Source organism: Tursiops truncatus, chromosome 10, assembly GCF_011762595.2.
Source record: "Tursiops truncatus isolate mTurTru1 chromosome 10, mTurTru1.mat.Y, whole genome shotgun sequence".
NCBI classification, from domain to species: domain Eukaryota; kingdom Metazoa; phylum Chordata; class Mammalia; order Artiodactyla; family Delphinidae; genus Tursiops; species Tursiops truncatus.
Genome location: NC_047043.1, coordinates 20,304,171 through 20,320,292, shown reverse-complemented (window position 1 = coordinate 20,320,292; position 16,122 = coordinate 20,304,171). Strand labels below are relative to the sequence as shown.

Genomic DNA, 16,122 nt, shown 5'->3' with positions numbered 1-16,122 from the left:
TTTGAATATGCTAATCTCCCACTGATATGATGGGATAAAAGCAAGTCTGGTTTTGCTTTCTACTCAGTGCCTTCCTGGCATCTAGTCTGTTGTAAATGCTCAATAAATATCAGTTGAATGAATATGGTTAAATTATAATGGATCCCCTTTAGAATATTGATGCTGATAGCTTTGTTAACATCCATACAGCCTAATCATGTTTTTACAATTTGCAGCTATTATATTTAGAGATCCCTATTACAAAGATTCAATCTTCCTCTTTTTTTTTAAAAACAGGCCGCCATAGCATCAGGATTTTTTTTTGCACAGGTGGATCAACTGTTCTTAAAGGCCTCCATTGTTTTAGTCATATGGTACTTTGTGGAAAACTAATCAAGAATCTCACACCTCTCAAAAAGCAAAGAAAAGGCAATTTACAAATTAGATGATTAATTTTCTAGTAGAACGAATAGCAGACATTGATTTTAACATTTCATACAAATTGCAAGGGAACAAATTGAATGTGATTTACATGTCAGCTGAGGCAAGGAGAAATCTGCATACATTTGAACACACCTGACAACGTAGATATTCAAAACTACTTGAAAATGTTCTTTTGACTCAGAGAGAATTAGATTCTATAGTCCTTTTGATTATTTCTGGCAATGGTGAAAAGAAATTCAAGGATAACAAATTATTCTAAAAAGTTCAACTTTACCATGACACCTACACTAAGGATATTAACCCATAAGTTGCCTGCCAAGTAAAAATACCAAACAAATAGATACCTAGGTAATTCAGAAAACAAAGCACCTAAAAATTGTTTCTGCTGCACACATGTGTATAGCCTTTGATTATTACTGTTAGTAGAAATATTGAGAATAGATTTTAAAATGCACACAAGAATATACCTAAAATGGACTGAACAGAGGTCAAAAGAAAGGTGATGGTACCCAGAAACACAACTTTTATAAATCAGTGACTACTGCCAAGGTCACAAACCAAAGGAAGATTTTTTTTTTCATAGAAGATGCAATAATATCAACAGCATACAATGTACTCAGAAAGAATTTGACTTCCTTTGTGACCCAAAGTAAAAAGGCATTTTTATCTGCCTTGTCTGTCTTAGGATTGTATGTCTTTTTCCCTTCCCTCAAGCACATTCCTAATAACAAATTGAACTTTAAAACGCTCTGGAAAAAATGAATCAACACTCACTTTAAGGGCTCAGGAGACAGTTTTGTGCCTGAAAGGTTGATTTGCATCAGAGCCAGAGAACTACTAAAAAACTGCTTGAAAGATGGGGGTGCTTCTTTTCCTTTCCTGAAAAACAAAACATGAGAGTCTTACATGCAGTTAAACTTCCATCTCTGCACCCCACTTCCACACTGGCACAATTATTCATCGGTAAATTCAAACCCTGTGAAATAATCCATGAACTGGCTGTGTTTCAGTAGAAATTTAAAGGTAAAAAGAAACAAAATGTCTGAAAGTTAAATAAATTAATTCAGTGTACTTTCGAAAATTATGTAGGAGAGGTTAAGAAATGTCATTAAGTCTTTAAAACATTTTATTCCTATTCTTTGTAGCCAAAGAACTCATTGTGTTCCCCCCCCCCCCAGTTCTTCAGGAAACTCCATATTTGAATTTTTAAGAAATAAGTCAAAGAAGATACATATTTCTCACCAACTTAAAGAGCCTTCCCACTGGGTGGCATCAGATTGTTAAGGATCACTACCTGTGTCTGGCTATGTTTTCAGATGCAGCAGGTCTCAGACGCAACGGGATTGTGACCAGATGTCAAGTCTGATTGGCAAGAAGCCTGCATGACAAATATCCTACTCGGCTCTTATATCCATATCACAGATCTAATTATTTCAGGCCAAATATTAGAATAAAGACAAAACTCCAAAAAGAAATGCTTATAAGCTCCAAATACGTCCCCTTGCTATTCCAGTGGGAAGTATATGAATCAAATCATACAACTCAATAAGAAGACAGAGTCAACACTATGAGGATTTAAGAAAAGATTCCAGAGTCAAAATTGGAATACGAATGCTTTGTTTGTTTTGTTCTATCTGATAGAATTGTTGGAAGGTCTGAGTAAGTACAGCACTTAGCCTGATGCACTGTAAACGCTTATTCAATGAGAGTTATTCATATTCTGTGGAGGGAATCATAGACTCTCAGGGCAGAGGCAGTCCTAGGGGTCAAATTCAACCACAGAACATTCAACAATATTTTACGTACAGAGGTCTAGGAAACCTGTCAATATTTGAAAAAGGTTTTAAAACAGGACAATTTCAGGCTGAGAAGAAATACCTAAGCAACCAGAATATCTATTTAAGAGGATGAAAAATACAGTTAAGAGGGAAGAGAATTCTGGTAGAATACATATTAGACGTTTCAAAACAACTCTGGTCCCCGACAGACGCTTGTATATCGTGTTCATTTTCTTTTTCTTTTTTTTTAATTGAATAATTGAAGTAAAGGTGAATTACAGTGTTGTGTTAATTACTGTTGTATAGCGAAGTGACTCAGTTATACATATATATACATTCTTTTTCTGATGAGCAGACTTTGGCAGACTTCAGAAATGGGGTCTTGGTACCACGAATAAATTGAGAGTGGCTAGCAGCCAAAATCTCAGGAAAAACAAAAAAATTAACCTGCCTTGTATTCCCTGAAGTACAATGGGATGTGAATGGAAGTGATGTGTGTGATTTCCAGAGACAAGTTTTACCATGATCCTTTCTCCTCTACTATGTGACTGTCAACGTACTAGAAAGAGGCTGCTCTGCCTCCCAGAGTGATGTGGCTAACCCATAAGGCACATGTCGCAAAATTGCTGTTGCTGAAAGCTGTGGAGAGGGTGGTGGGTTGGGGGGATCATTTGTTACTGGAACAATCTGACCTATCCTGACTGCTACACTTATGAAACTATCTGTGAACCAAAGTATGAACAGCCTGGCTAACAGTCCACAACTCAGTGTAAATGCAGCAATTTCTACGTAATTACTAAGGGCTTTCTATGGTTATATCTAGGTAAGGTAGTGGGTACCGAACAGTTTAATCACAGCCTCTCATTTGGAAGACAAGGAAATTTGTTAGCACAATTCCAGCTCTATAAGCTTAATAGCTCTACTTAGGACCAGTCATTACAGAATTCACAGTAGTATGAATTCAAAAGAGCTGATTAGATGAAAATCCTTATCCCCTACGATATCATTTCTAACCCAGTTCCTCAGTCTATTATAGCTCCACCAAAGCATGGCTTCATAAGCTGACTTCAAATACATGAGTGGTCTGGGTGGTCAAGTTAATACCCTCTAAGGCCTTTGAAATAAAGTATCTTAGAAAACTCTCAACTTCTCCCACCATTTTATCTCGTACATTTTACTCTCTCTGATCTTATCCTATTGAGGTATACGTGGCATATTTTTGCTATCATAGACATTTACATACTGTAGAAGTAATGGACCAAGAATACTTTAAAATATAGAATAACTCACTATGAGGCATAATTGTAGAATAAAGCATGCTGGATTGTGAATTTTCCAAACAAGTGACTGTTATCCCTTTGAATATGTAAAGTTTTCAAAAAGTTAACCAATAAAAAAGGAGGTATTTCTAACATTAAGCAATTCTCCATGTTATTAAAGAGCATATAATGACTAAAATATTGTTTACGACTTGTGGTAATAATTACAAATGCTAAGTGTTGAACTGTATTAATACACTAGATGGTTCCAGAATTCCAGTTACATAACCCATGTACTCTTCATAATTTTTCTGCATTCTGCCATTCTAAGTTGCTGCTGTGTGTGAATACTTTTGCTTCTAATCTACTGCCTGATTTTGCAAACAATTCTAAGTCGGGAAGATAGAAGTGAGGTACTTAGGTGGGCCCTCCACTTCTACAAATCAGAATGCATGAGCTCTGGGGTGACGATTCTCTTTATCTCCCAGACACAGTTGATACTTCATTCAAAGTGCATTATTGAGAAACACCCATAGAAGTTTCTAAAAGGGTCTTTACCATATTAAGAGAGAATGCCTGTCCACATATGAGAAATAGTACATTATTACATCGTTCATATAGGCAGTCTGGAGTTATTGATAATAACATTGTCCTGCAGGGAAAAAAGATATAATAAAAACTTGAACTTTCAAGGTCTAATATTCATAGATAATGATTTAGGACCATCCCCTTTCATGCACAACATTCACCCTTTATCACTCTGTTTTCATCTCACTACAACTTTCTCTGAGAGAAAGACACTCCTAGATGAGAATGATAGCAGGAATAAATCCATACCGGTGAGAAAAGACAGTTCTGGAGAGATTGAGCACAGCTAAATACTGAAGGCAGCCACGGAGAAGAGCTCCACAGACCTGGGAAAGAAACAAGGCTCTCTTATTTTCAAATATTTCTAGGACTCGGAGAATATTTTATTGGGAAGAAAGCCCATTGTTTCCCATCTAAATATGGGACCCCCGTATTTGAGACCCCCCCTGAGCAATATAAAAAAATATTACCATGTCCAGGGAACATTCTGTATTGGACAAATCCAGATGAGCAATGGCATTTGGCTGGGCCAAAAAACTGTACATGGACTTGAATAAAAAGCAAAAACCAAATATGTTAGGATCCAGAAACACACATGCACACACTCGCGCATGCACACACGATGTTAAGTTAATATTTTAAAAACAAGTTGCCCAAATCCACTGAGGATCATCCTCTGCTCTTCCCAAGAGAATGGCAGAATTTTCTGTCATTCCATTACCTTCCCTGAGAGCAAAATCCCAAAGAATATTTTAAAGTATGTTTAAGTTTAAAAAAGGCCAAATGGAGTCCTGGCTACCAAACCCCCTTTTTGTTACACATGGCTCAGTTTTCCTGATTAGCTCCATTTTTATTACACAATTTGGAACAGTGCTAATTAATTTTAACTGCTGAGATTGAAATACCACCTGAATTGCAGCCACCCTATCAAAATGCTAATCACTTTTGAAAGTGTTTAAGGAGCCACTAATTTGAATTTGAACCACAGGATGGTGGTCTCGGGCTATACTCTCTTCAGTTCAAGAAAATAATTTTTCTATCCTTAGTTACTTCCAAAATCTAACAAGAAAGGGCCTGACAGCACTTTTAGGCTTTTTATTTTTTTTCTTAATCTCACTTATAACTAAGACCCTCCGGTTTCTGGAGTGTCACAATGCCTAGACTATACCCTCATCCCCATGCAAGGCTATCCAAACAATAAAATGAACTGTTATTCTCTAATAGCCCTGTGTGAGCAGGTGGCGCCAGTATCCACCAATAGCCACCAAATCCCAGCTCCTGCCACCAGGCAAACAGCTGAATTCTGCTTTGCTTCACTGGATGCCACGAGATACTTGCAAAAACAAACAAGCTTACATTGAGAGGTCCTAGTGCTTGGCAAAGACTCGTAAGTGTAGCAGCTTAGCTATAGATGCTTGAGAAAACTCTTGACCAAGGAATTCAGAATAGCAAAAGACTGGCCTGTAAATGTTTTAGAATAACCAGACATACAATGTACTGTATTATGAAAAGTTCTGATTCAGAAAACTAATCTTGTTCTGACTTAATGAAGATCTGATTCTGTCTTTGCCTGGCCCTGTGAGTTTACTCCTGGCCACCAGCTGGGGAAGCTCTAGTCACCCTCAAGTGGTGACAAGACCCAACTTGGCCAACACTTCTCCAGCAGTCCCTGCTAGGCTGCTCTCCTGGAAAGCACAGGGCCAGGTAAGCCCCTCCCTGCACCTGCTGAATGGCTCTCAGAACCTCAGCCTGTCGGGGCTAGAAGCCCACCGTCACTCGGCTTCATCATTCCACTTGCCCTTCCCCAGAGGCGAGCTGGGACAGGACTCCTGGCTGGCTACTTTGCTGTCTTGGGTGACTATCAATGCTCCTATGTTAGCACCCTTCTTGTTTAATCTTCAGGCTCTTCTTTTACCTTTCTCTCTATCCTGCTAGTTTGTCACTGTAACGTTTTGGTGGTTTCACATCGGACTCCTTGTTTCATCTTGGGAGGGAGCAGATTTATGAATCATCAGTGAAAGTGACAACTACAATTGGACAACACACTGAAAAAGTCACGGCACACCAGGAAGCAAGTACTAATATTATGTAAATGAGTTCAAGTGTAAGGGAGAGGAAAATAACTACAAAGGGGGCTGTGGCAACATTCCCTGTCTTACAGGGAAAGGAAAACAGAAGAGAAATGAGAATACATGTCACAGTGTTTTTCACTCCCATAAAGCAATGGAATGTAAATTAAGGTCCTTTGAAGAGGTCCATGTGCTGTGGGTCCCACCCCATTGGTAAGGGAGCATTTCTTCTAAATTCTATCCTGTGACTAGAGGGGACTATTCACCCCATCTGGCAATGAGATCATACCTAATTCACTGTATCAATAAGATCTGCCAAACATTTATATTACTGATTCAGCTGTATGAAAAATCTTGTTATAGTTGAGGGGAAACTTTTTGCCTTCACACTCAAACTTTCAAGAGTGGCCCCAGCTGACTCCTAACCCTCCCCCTCTCTACTGTAATCATGGAATATGGGACTGAAGTTCATCCCAATATCCCCTTTCCATCACAAACCATGCTTTTAAAAAGCCACCAGTCTTCTTAACAATATTATTTAATGATGAAATGATTCATTTTACGTTTCCAATCTTTCTTATCAGGCAATTTTAACAGGTGCAATAATGTTTTGAAGTGGAGAAAAAAATTCCTTCAGAAAAAGTATTTCCAGAAAGAATTTAAACTTCAACAATCTTAAGTGAGGGGGGATAAAATCTCTACACTTAGTAAAGGAAGGCTCTGGAACATTTCTCTAAAACTCTTCATAAGCTCATGACTAAATGATTTGAAGGTGTCATGATAAAGGGAGATGTGGGGAAATATGTTTCGAAATTATTCCAGGGTTAGTAAGTACAGCTTCTTTGAAGATGGCAGTAAGGAAAAGAAAACCTACCGAGAGGTCATCTCCGCGAAGGATGTTCCCTGAGAGGTCCAGATGGTTAAGAGTGGTGGCGGTCAACAGGTTGGCACTGAGTGACTGAGAAAGGCTATTCACCCCTGCAACATTGATGAGATCCAGGCTCAGTTTCCACTCCAGGAACCAAAATGAGGTTTGTGAGTTTCTTTAAATGGTCTAGCAGCCCCACCAACTTGCAGGACTGAGGTTAACCATAAGCCCTGTCCCCAAAAGGCAGCTCTAGGATGGTCTTTTGACAGGAAGAACAGGTTAGTCACAGACACGACCAACTCACCGAGTAGGAGAAAGAAACAGAATCAACTTCATTTTGCTCTACTTCTAATGATGTGGAGGGAAAGGATTTTACTTTGAAGTCTTAAAATGACGCAAGCAGTCTAACTGAGCATTTTCATCCTTCTCTTAATCCTGCCAGGTGATTCTTGCCTTGATGTACAGTATTGAAAGCATGCAGATGCAAATTCAGATACTTTAGGCTATTGAAAGTACTTGGAAGTTAATACAGGAATGTACTGCTCTACTTAACATATTATATACTCAAGGCAAAATTCAGATTGAAATGGACTTTACAAAGAGCTAATGACATGTACACCATGGAAGAAGCAATCAAAAGGAAAAACTGATAATGAACACTCTACACACTATTTATATACATAACATAAATGGTTCAAGTCAACTGAAATAAACTGATAATACCACCTCAAAAAACAAAGAATGAACACAGGAGGAGGGTAAGATTATTCTGTGCAGAGAGAGGTATGGTCTACTATCTGTGGGTAACAGGAATTGAAACAGGCCTGTTAGTCAGGAACTTGTGGTGGGTAGATTTTCATCAGGTCACTTCAAAATGGGAGCCCAGAAGAGGCTGGTCCCTCCCTGGGATTCAAAGAGGTCAATACGCACAATTATCACTGATGATTATTCTTCAGATAACTGGGATATGGATACTGCAAAGCTCTTCATGTTTCTACTGAAAGTCCATGGTTCTAAATCGTATATTTTGGAAATACGGCTATTTCTAAGGTGGGTATACTTTCATAAATCGTTCTGTTTTTCTTGTTTTTCAGTAAAATTCTTCGTGAAAATCCCAGCCTATCTTAACCACCCGAAAGGGAAACAGGGAACGGAGTTTTTGCCTGCACATGGACAGAGCCTTTCATCAGGATAAGGGGCGAGGGTCAGGCCAGAACTGGTCACGGCTGCAGGACCCAAGGAGGCACTCCAAGAAAAAAAAAAAGCTGAGGGTTACAAGTACTCTGCTCCACGTTTAGAATGTTTGGTGCATGGCACTCATGGAGGGGTTACTACCTCATCCTTCAGCTTTGGAGAGTTACAGAGAACCAACTCCAGTGTGTGTCCAATAAAGGCTACTGAGCCATTTCTTGATGGTGAGTGTCCATTTGGGTTTGTAGAGAGAAGACTCAGAGGCAGAGAGGGGAAAATGTTTTACTTAAGTACATGGAAGAATTTCTTGGCCATCAACTCAACATGTATTAAGCGCTCATAACATGTTTATCAAATGCTGGGGATTCGGGAGATATGTGTAAATAAGACCCATTCTTTGCCCTCAAAAAGTTCAAAGACCACCACGAAAGAAGCTAAATAAATTCCAGGATGAAAAGCCAGTGCTACACGAGGAGTATTTATTCAATACAACAAATCTTTATTTAAGGCCTACTGTGTACCAGGCGTGGGCTTCTGAGACCCAGGGGATACCTTTTTACCCTCTCAAAGCCAGTCCAGTGGGAGACCCAGACAGTTGAATAATCATAATCTAGCGACGTCAATACTATCAAAGAGGTAAGAGACAAGAGCTTTGCAGTGAAGGAGGCAGAGATTTGATTAATTGTGTTAGATAAAAGGAACTCGCAATGGCCCACAGAAAAGGTTAATTTCTGGAGGCAACTTCTAGGATTGTTTAAATGACCAACTCCCTTCAGTTTGTCCTGTTATTGGTAGTATCAATGCATTCTGAAATGGAATAATCGAGTCCAAAACCTGTGGAAAATATCAGACTCTCATCAAGAAAATCATTTTTAAAATTATGTCCCTAGTGGGGTATAACAAAACTCAATAAATAAATTCCGAAATTAGAAGGTGAAATTAGCCTTGACAGCAAAACGCTCCTTGCCAAGCGTGGGTGCTTGGCAGTTGGCCAACATTTGAATAGAACTGGGAGAGAATCATGTTATCATGATCAGCTTCAAGCTACTGAAACAGAATGAAGGATTTCCCCCCCCACCTCTGGAGCCTACATCCACATGAGGCCTGTGTTAATAACACACTAATAGCAGGAAATCACAAAAATGTAGGATGGAAAAAATCAGGGCTCTTCCAACCCAAACTAGGCACAGATTTTCATGCTATTGTCGATTCTGGTTGTCTAGTGATTTTGACCATTCTTCATATTTATTATTGGAGTGTTTACAGCTGGAGAAAGGTGGTACCAGATGGCCCTGCATTGACATAATCTGGCAACCAGCAGGACATTTACTAGAAATCCAGAAAACTATCACTTAGCTAGCATCTGAGGAAGAGAAAGGATATTTGGAGACAGTGTGGATGTCATGGGCAGATTAAAAAAAAAAAATCTGTCTTGAATTATGAGCCATGAATATAAATGTTTTCGTGGAACAAAAATACAAATGTGAGTCAAATTCAGCAAAAGCTTAAAACTGCCATTTAATCTGAGTTATTCTGAACCTGCAAAACCTTTCAGATCCTTTGTGACAGTCTGCAAGAATACTGAAAACCTTTAAGAAATCAATTTTTTAAAAAAACAACATTTCAAGATATACATCTTAGGAAGGGCAACTTAAAATCTTTGGGTCACGTTATAAAACAATATTAATTCTCAAACACATTTTATTGCAGAGAAGAGATAAAGGTGTCGATCTTTATTTGTGAAGGGTATAGGGCATGGGGAGCTGTCCTGATTCACAAGCAAGTTGAGGAACCCAGCTCTGCCTAGGGACTCTGCCCACTCTCATCACACTGGAAGGGACAGGGCATCAGTGAGTGGGTGGCACTCAGGTGCCTCAGAAGCCAAACCTGCCCTCAGAAGGATCAATGATCACAGCAACCCTCTATCTGTCTTATAGTAATTAACAAATAAGTTAAATAAATATAATCAAGTTTAAAAACAAAAAAACCTCTACCTAAAAAAAGAGTTAGACTTATGAAGCACATAATAAATGATTAACATTTTAATGTGTGGAGAATTCAAATGAATAAAGAAAAAAATTGACACTCTAAACAGAACAGTAACAGAGGAGGGGGGACTAGCAATTTCCTCCAAAAGAAATACAAGTGACTAAGGAACAAGGCGGGAAAAGCTACTTAAGCAATAACTGAAGAAACTAAAATTAAAATATCAGAATACTTTTGTTCATATGCTTGATAAACAATTAAAAAAGAGAACAATATCTACTGACAGTGAGAGTGTAAAGAGGGTTATATGAAATACTTGGAGGACAACTCGACAATAAATATCAGAAAAAGCTTTTAAAAATGTTTGCAAACTCTTGGGCTTCCCTGGTGGTGCAGTGGTTGAGAGTCCGCCTGCCAATACAGGGGACACGGGTTCGTGCCCCGATCCGGGAAGATCCCACATGCCGCGGAGCGGCTGGGCCCGTGAGCCATGGCCGCTGAGCCTGCACGTCCGGAGCCTGTGCTCCTCAACGGGAGAGGCCACAACAGTGAGAGGCCCGCATACAGCAAAACAAACAAACAAACAAAAATGTTTGCAAACTCTGATCTAGCAATTCTACTTACAGGAATTTATCCTAAAGAAGAAATTAACACATGACCATTAACTGGATATAGAAGTCATTTTAGTGTTCTTTGCACTACTGAAGAATTTTAAATGATCTAAATGTACAACAGATCATTTAAATAAATTAGGGAACATTTTGCATATGCTGAACTATGGCATAGTCTTTGAAAGTGGACCAAGTATTTACTGACATAAATGATCACAATTTACTACAGGGGGCAGGGGAGGAAGCTTATGCGATAGTAAGCACAGTATAATCGCATATATGCATGTAAGTGTTTTTTGTAGGTATGTATATAAATAAACTATGTACAGGCAGAAAACAGTGTGGAAGGATGGGTACCAAGTTGTCAACAGTGACAGTCTTGTAATGGCTTGGTACTGGCATTACAAGTAATTTTTGCTTTCTCGTTTATACTTTTCAGTATCTTCTAAATCTTTACCATAAATATGCAATGCATCGATAATCATCAGAAAAAAAAGGTTTTTATGAAACTAATTTGCTGAGGTAGAAGAGTGATAACAAAAAGGGACCACACACACTTAGCTTTAAGATCTGTAGATGGCTTCAGGCAACAAGACAGAAAACACTGGCTCCCAGGGAAATGTTTCCCTTTGGAAAGTTGCTTTTATGCCTTCATCTTAAACATGTGGGTACAAATGTGTGCACATAAAAAATCATGGGACGTATGGAACCACCCCCAATTTCAAATCACTCAGTGAAACTGTATGGTCAGAATAAAGTATGACTAGATGGACAGAAAACCATTCCGGGACCACTTTGCTTCACCCACGCATCCACGACACATTTAGTGAGAACTTCCAGTGTGTTGGGTGCCAGGGACATGGCAATGAATGAGGCAAAGCCCTTACCATCCAGAACCTCCCAGGCTAGGACACAATCAAAATACAATGGGAGACGCACTAAAACTGAGGAATTTACAAATTCCTGTGCTATGGAACGCAGAGAAGGGAACATCTAGTCCCACAGGGTGTGGTGAGAGGAGGCTGTCTGAGAGGCTTCAAAGAGAAAATGAGACAGAAACTGAATCTTCCAGGAGCAGCAGTCATTCACCAGATTTGTAGGTGTGACACTGCGGTTGTCCCAGGCGAAATAAAAGCATATAAAAACACACAACAGAGAGAGGGGAGGAGGGAGGGAGGGAAGGCGGGAGGGGAGGAGGGAGGGTGGGAGGGAGGGAGGTGGAGGAGGGAGGGAAGGGGGAGGGCGGGAGGGAGGGAGGGAAGGTGGGAGGGAGGGAGGGAGGGGAGGAGGGAGGGTGGGAGGGAGGGAGGGAGGGAGGAAGGAGAGGAGGAGGAGAGGGAGAGGGAGGAGAGGGGAGAAGGAAGAGGAAGAAGATGATGGCGGCAGGGACAGCACGGCCCTTTGTGCCAAAAACTGCACTGTATGCGTATTAACCCATTTAATCCCACACCTCTGATGAAGCAGATGCTCGTATTTCCATATTACAAATGAGGCAGGTACAACCAAGAGATTGTAAAAGCAAATTTATAGTAAGCAAAAAAGTTAGGATTCAAACCTAGGCAATCTGCAAGAGAACCAGCCATTGCTACACATACTGCCCTCAAAACATAGTGATATAGTTAAGGAATGGGAAATTATTCAATTCCAGAAACTTTCACTGAACACCCACAATGGTCCAGGCACTATGTCAGGTGCTGGAGATACGGAGATGAGAGATACAGAGGCTGCAAGGAGAGCCCCCTTCAAGTAGGGAAGACACCACATTTATACAATAATGTTAGATATGATCTAGAAAGGAACGAGAAATTGATTCTGTTGAGGCCTCAGGAATAAGACGTCTCAGAAGAGATGATCACAGACGAGGGTTTTATAAAATAAACTGAAGCTCTCCAAGAATATTTGGAGATGTGTGAGATAAGAGAAAATATATATGGGTCTCTGCCTCCCATGCCCGTTCCTGGCACAGAGCTCCTCAAACCCTTGTAATTTCCTAGGTGACAAGAGCACTAGAAACATCCCTTGTTCTAATATTTGTCTTTGACCCTGACACTGACCCAGGTCTCCTTAAACTCCTGTAAATTCTTAAGTGGTAAGAGTATTAGCAGCATCTTTTGCTCTAATGAGGTAACCCTGGTGGGCTCCTGGATGGGGGCTGGTCACCAGGAAGACCAAGCCATGCTGAGAAGCCCCACCCCCACCCATCAACACTTCTGCAGAAAAGGGAGAGGGTCTGGAAATGCAGTGAATAACTGACCACGCCTACGTGATGCGGCCTCCATGAACATCCCAACGGTATGGGGTCTGGAGAGCTTCCAGGTTGATGGACACATCCACACCAGGAGAGTGACACACCCCGACTCCACAGGAACAGAAGCTCCTGGGCTCAGGACCCCCCCCAGACCTCGCCCTAAATATCTCTTCATCCGGCTGTTCATCTGTACCCTTTATCATACCCTTTAATAAACTAGTAAAGGTAAGTACGCGTTTCCCTGAGTTCCGCGGACCACTCTAGCAGATTAACCAAACTCAAGGAGGGGGGTCTTTGGAACCTCTGATAACCTGGGCGTGTGAACTGGTATCTAAAGGCGGTCGGGGGGCATGGCAGTCTTGTGGGACTGAGCCCTTAACCTGCAGGATCTCGTGCCATCTCCAGGTAGATACCGAGCTGAATTGTAGGCCACCCAGGTGGTGTCACAGAGAAGGGCCTGTTGTGAGGGAAAAACTTCCACACATCTGGTGACCAGAGGTGTCAGAAGTGAGATGTTTTGTGTGAGTAGTAAAGGAGATGCACAGGAAAGAGAAACACAGAAGGCAGGCAAGAATGGAGGTTTTCCCTATACAAGATGAAAGACAAGTTTTTCAAGCAGAATACGAAGTTTATACAAAGGCACGGCGTATGCAGGGAGATTTTAATTATTATTGTGACGGTGCTGATGTAGCAAAATAAGAACAAAACTGAAAAACTGAGAGGATGGTGAGTGGAGTCAGGAAAGAACCTGGGGAAGGAAAGGCAATTTCCAGGACAGGAAATAGAGCAGGTAGAGCTACAGTGGTGACTGGGACTGGGCAGTTAGACCCAACTGTTTTCTGTGCAGCAGACAGTCCATCTGGAGGGGAAGGGGGAACGGGGAAGTGGGGATGCCTGATGTCTTTCCAAGGATGAACCAAGAAAAACACAACCAGTAGTGACCATTTTGTCATGTAGAGAAATATCGAATCGCTATCTCACGCACTTGGACCTAACAGAGTGTTGCAGGTCAATTATACATCAATAAAAACAAACAAAACATTGCTAAATCAAAAAAACAACAACAGCAAAACACAACCAGCTACCTCTAGGAATGTGAGGCAGGATGCAGCCAGGTGAGCGTTCCCTGACTCAAAGTTTAAAAAGTTGGAGACCACAGGCATACCTGAAAATTATTCTCTACTCTGAAAGCATTTCACTTTAGAACACCAGAAGTCCAATCAGATAACTTCTTTATCTTAAAAGTACTTAAAAGAGTACTATAATACACATACAGATGACCCCTGAACAACGTGGGGATTAATCTGCGTGTAACTAATCGTCAGCTCTCTGTATCCACGGTTCCTCCACTTCCACAGATTTAACCAACTGTGGACCGTGTACTACTGTAGTATTTACTGTTGAAAAATATATGCATGTAAGTGGACCCGGGAAGTTCAAAGCACATTGTTCAAGGGTCAACTACATTTTTAAATGCAGATACACAACAAGTATTAATTCTAACTATGTAAGGTACCATGGGGCAGCAGAAATATTATAGACACAGTTAAGTAAATAAGATATACTGTACCTTTAGGTGACAATGAGGTTTTAGATAAATTTAAATGCTTTAATCCCTTTGGGAGTTTGGCAAACTGAATACTTAAAGACGACACACCTGAGAAAGAAAGGGAAAAGGGGGATTGTTAGAATTTTTAAGTTGTTAGGATTGCTTTTGTTTTACAATGCCTGAAAGTTAACTTTGATTCCAATTAAAGTGATCGTTTTTTCTTTCTAATGTTAGACACTGTTTTCTAATCATCTACCATCATGCTTCCTTTACTTTCAGTCCTACCTATAGGGTAAGAGAAAAGCACAATTATCGAAACTTTACCATTAGAGATGTTTTTCTTTGGACCAAGTATTATCCTTTCCTCATAGTGCTATTTCAAATGCAAATAGTCTTGGGAAGAGTGATATAATTTCGACTCTTTTCTTTTTAACCTGTGTCTTAATGAGCTGATCACTCTTCTGGGTGAACGGATGCATGCTATTTAATTATTGTCAAGAAAAACAATGTGATGTTAACTATTCAGATAACGGCTTCACTTTAAGCAGATGACTTCCAATATTTAATTGGCTTATGGCTAACAACCTCAGACAAAGCAGCAGAGCATGTTTTAAACTACCTTTAACCTACGCTTGGTAACATAAAATTAATCCCAAGGAATGTACAGTAATAAAAAATCCGGTGGTCTCTAAATTTAATGGCCAGAGTGGGCTACTGTGAAAACCAGCTCACTCACCCAAGGACTGTAATGAATGTAGACTCTTTTCTGGGAGTAAATAAGTAATAGATGAATGTATGCTCTTCCAACAGGTCCTTCAACCAACCTCCTGCTGTATCTGAGTTATCACCTTCCCAGGGGGCATGTTTTGGGAAGAATCCTAAAACAGTATTAACTGTATGGTCCCAAACTCCAGGCACCAATAAGGAACAACCGTGCTGGCTGCTGCCCTATCACATAACCCCAAATTACATATAAATTTTATCAATTAATACGTACTACTCTAGCAATAACCTAAACGTCATTCAGCTTGATGAAGCTTCTAGATGGGCATTTCCCCAAGGATGGTAGGGTACTGAGAGACCCTACCTATCTCCCACAGCATTTCCAAAATAAGTTTGACAATCACTGGATTAAATAATGTTAAACAGGTTTTTTAATTAAAAATATTTCTAGAGATTTGAAAATGTTAATCCATAATATTAATTGCAGAGAGGGAACAGGACTGATATTTAGTCAATACATTCTTGTAAAATGTATTGGGGTGGGAGGGGAGAGAGGAAAAAGATGGAGAAATTTTGAAAATTTATTAATCCAAAAGTCAAAAAAAGAGAGAGGAAAAGGGAACAACAAAAAAAAAGTGATAAAGAGAAAACAGATATACAGTAGACTGTCACACAAATAAATCAATAATTACATTAAATATAAATGTACTAAGTATTCAGACTAAAAGTCAAAGATGGATTAGCTAAACAATAATATCAGATGGTTTCGAGAGACACACTTAGAAATGCATGTATTCCAAAGTGAACCTAAAAGCATGGAAAAAGATAT

The 16,122-nt window shown here is 39.9% G+C and overlaps 1 protein-coding gene across 14 annotated transcripts in view; it reads right to left on the bottom strand.

Annotated features, from left to right (window-relative positions):
• Nucleotides 1–16,122, bottom strand: part of CARMIL1 (capping protein regulator and myosin 1 linker 1) — a 434,292-nt gene that overhangs the window by 113,063 nt on the left and 305,107 nt on the right. For 13 of the 14 annotated variants that reach the window (XR_002178325.3, XR_002178324.3, XM_073810414.1 and 10 more), the window contains 5 exons: nt 14,592–14,678; nt 6,992–7,095; nt 4,519–4,596; nt 4,298–4,374; nt 1,198–1,302 (listed from right to left, as the gene is read on the bottom strand). Coding sequence is in view for 12 of the 14 variants with exons in the window: in XM_073810414.1 (XP_073666515.1) it covers nt 1,198–1,302; nt 4,298–4,374; nt 4,519–4,596; nt 6,992–7,095; nt 14,592–14,678 (451 nt within the window). In the remaining 2 variants the exon portion in view is untranslated. The remainder of the gene's footprint in view (nt 1–1,197; nt 1,303–4,297; nt 4,375–4,518; nt 4,597–6,991; nt 7,096–14,591; nt 14,679–16,122) is intronic. The other variant, XM_073810412.1, reaches the window with a different exon arrangement.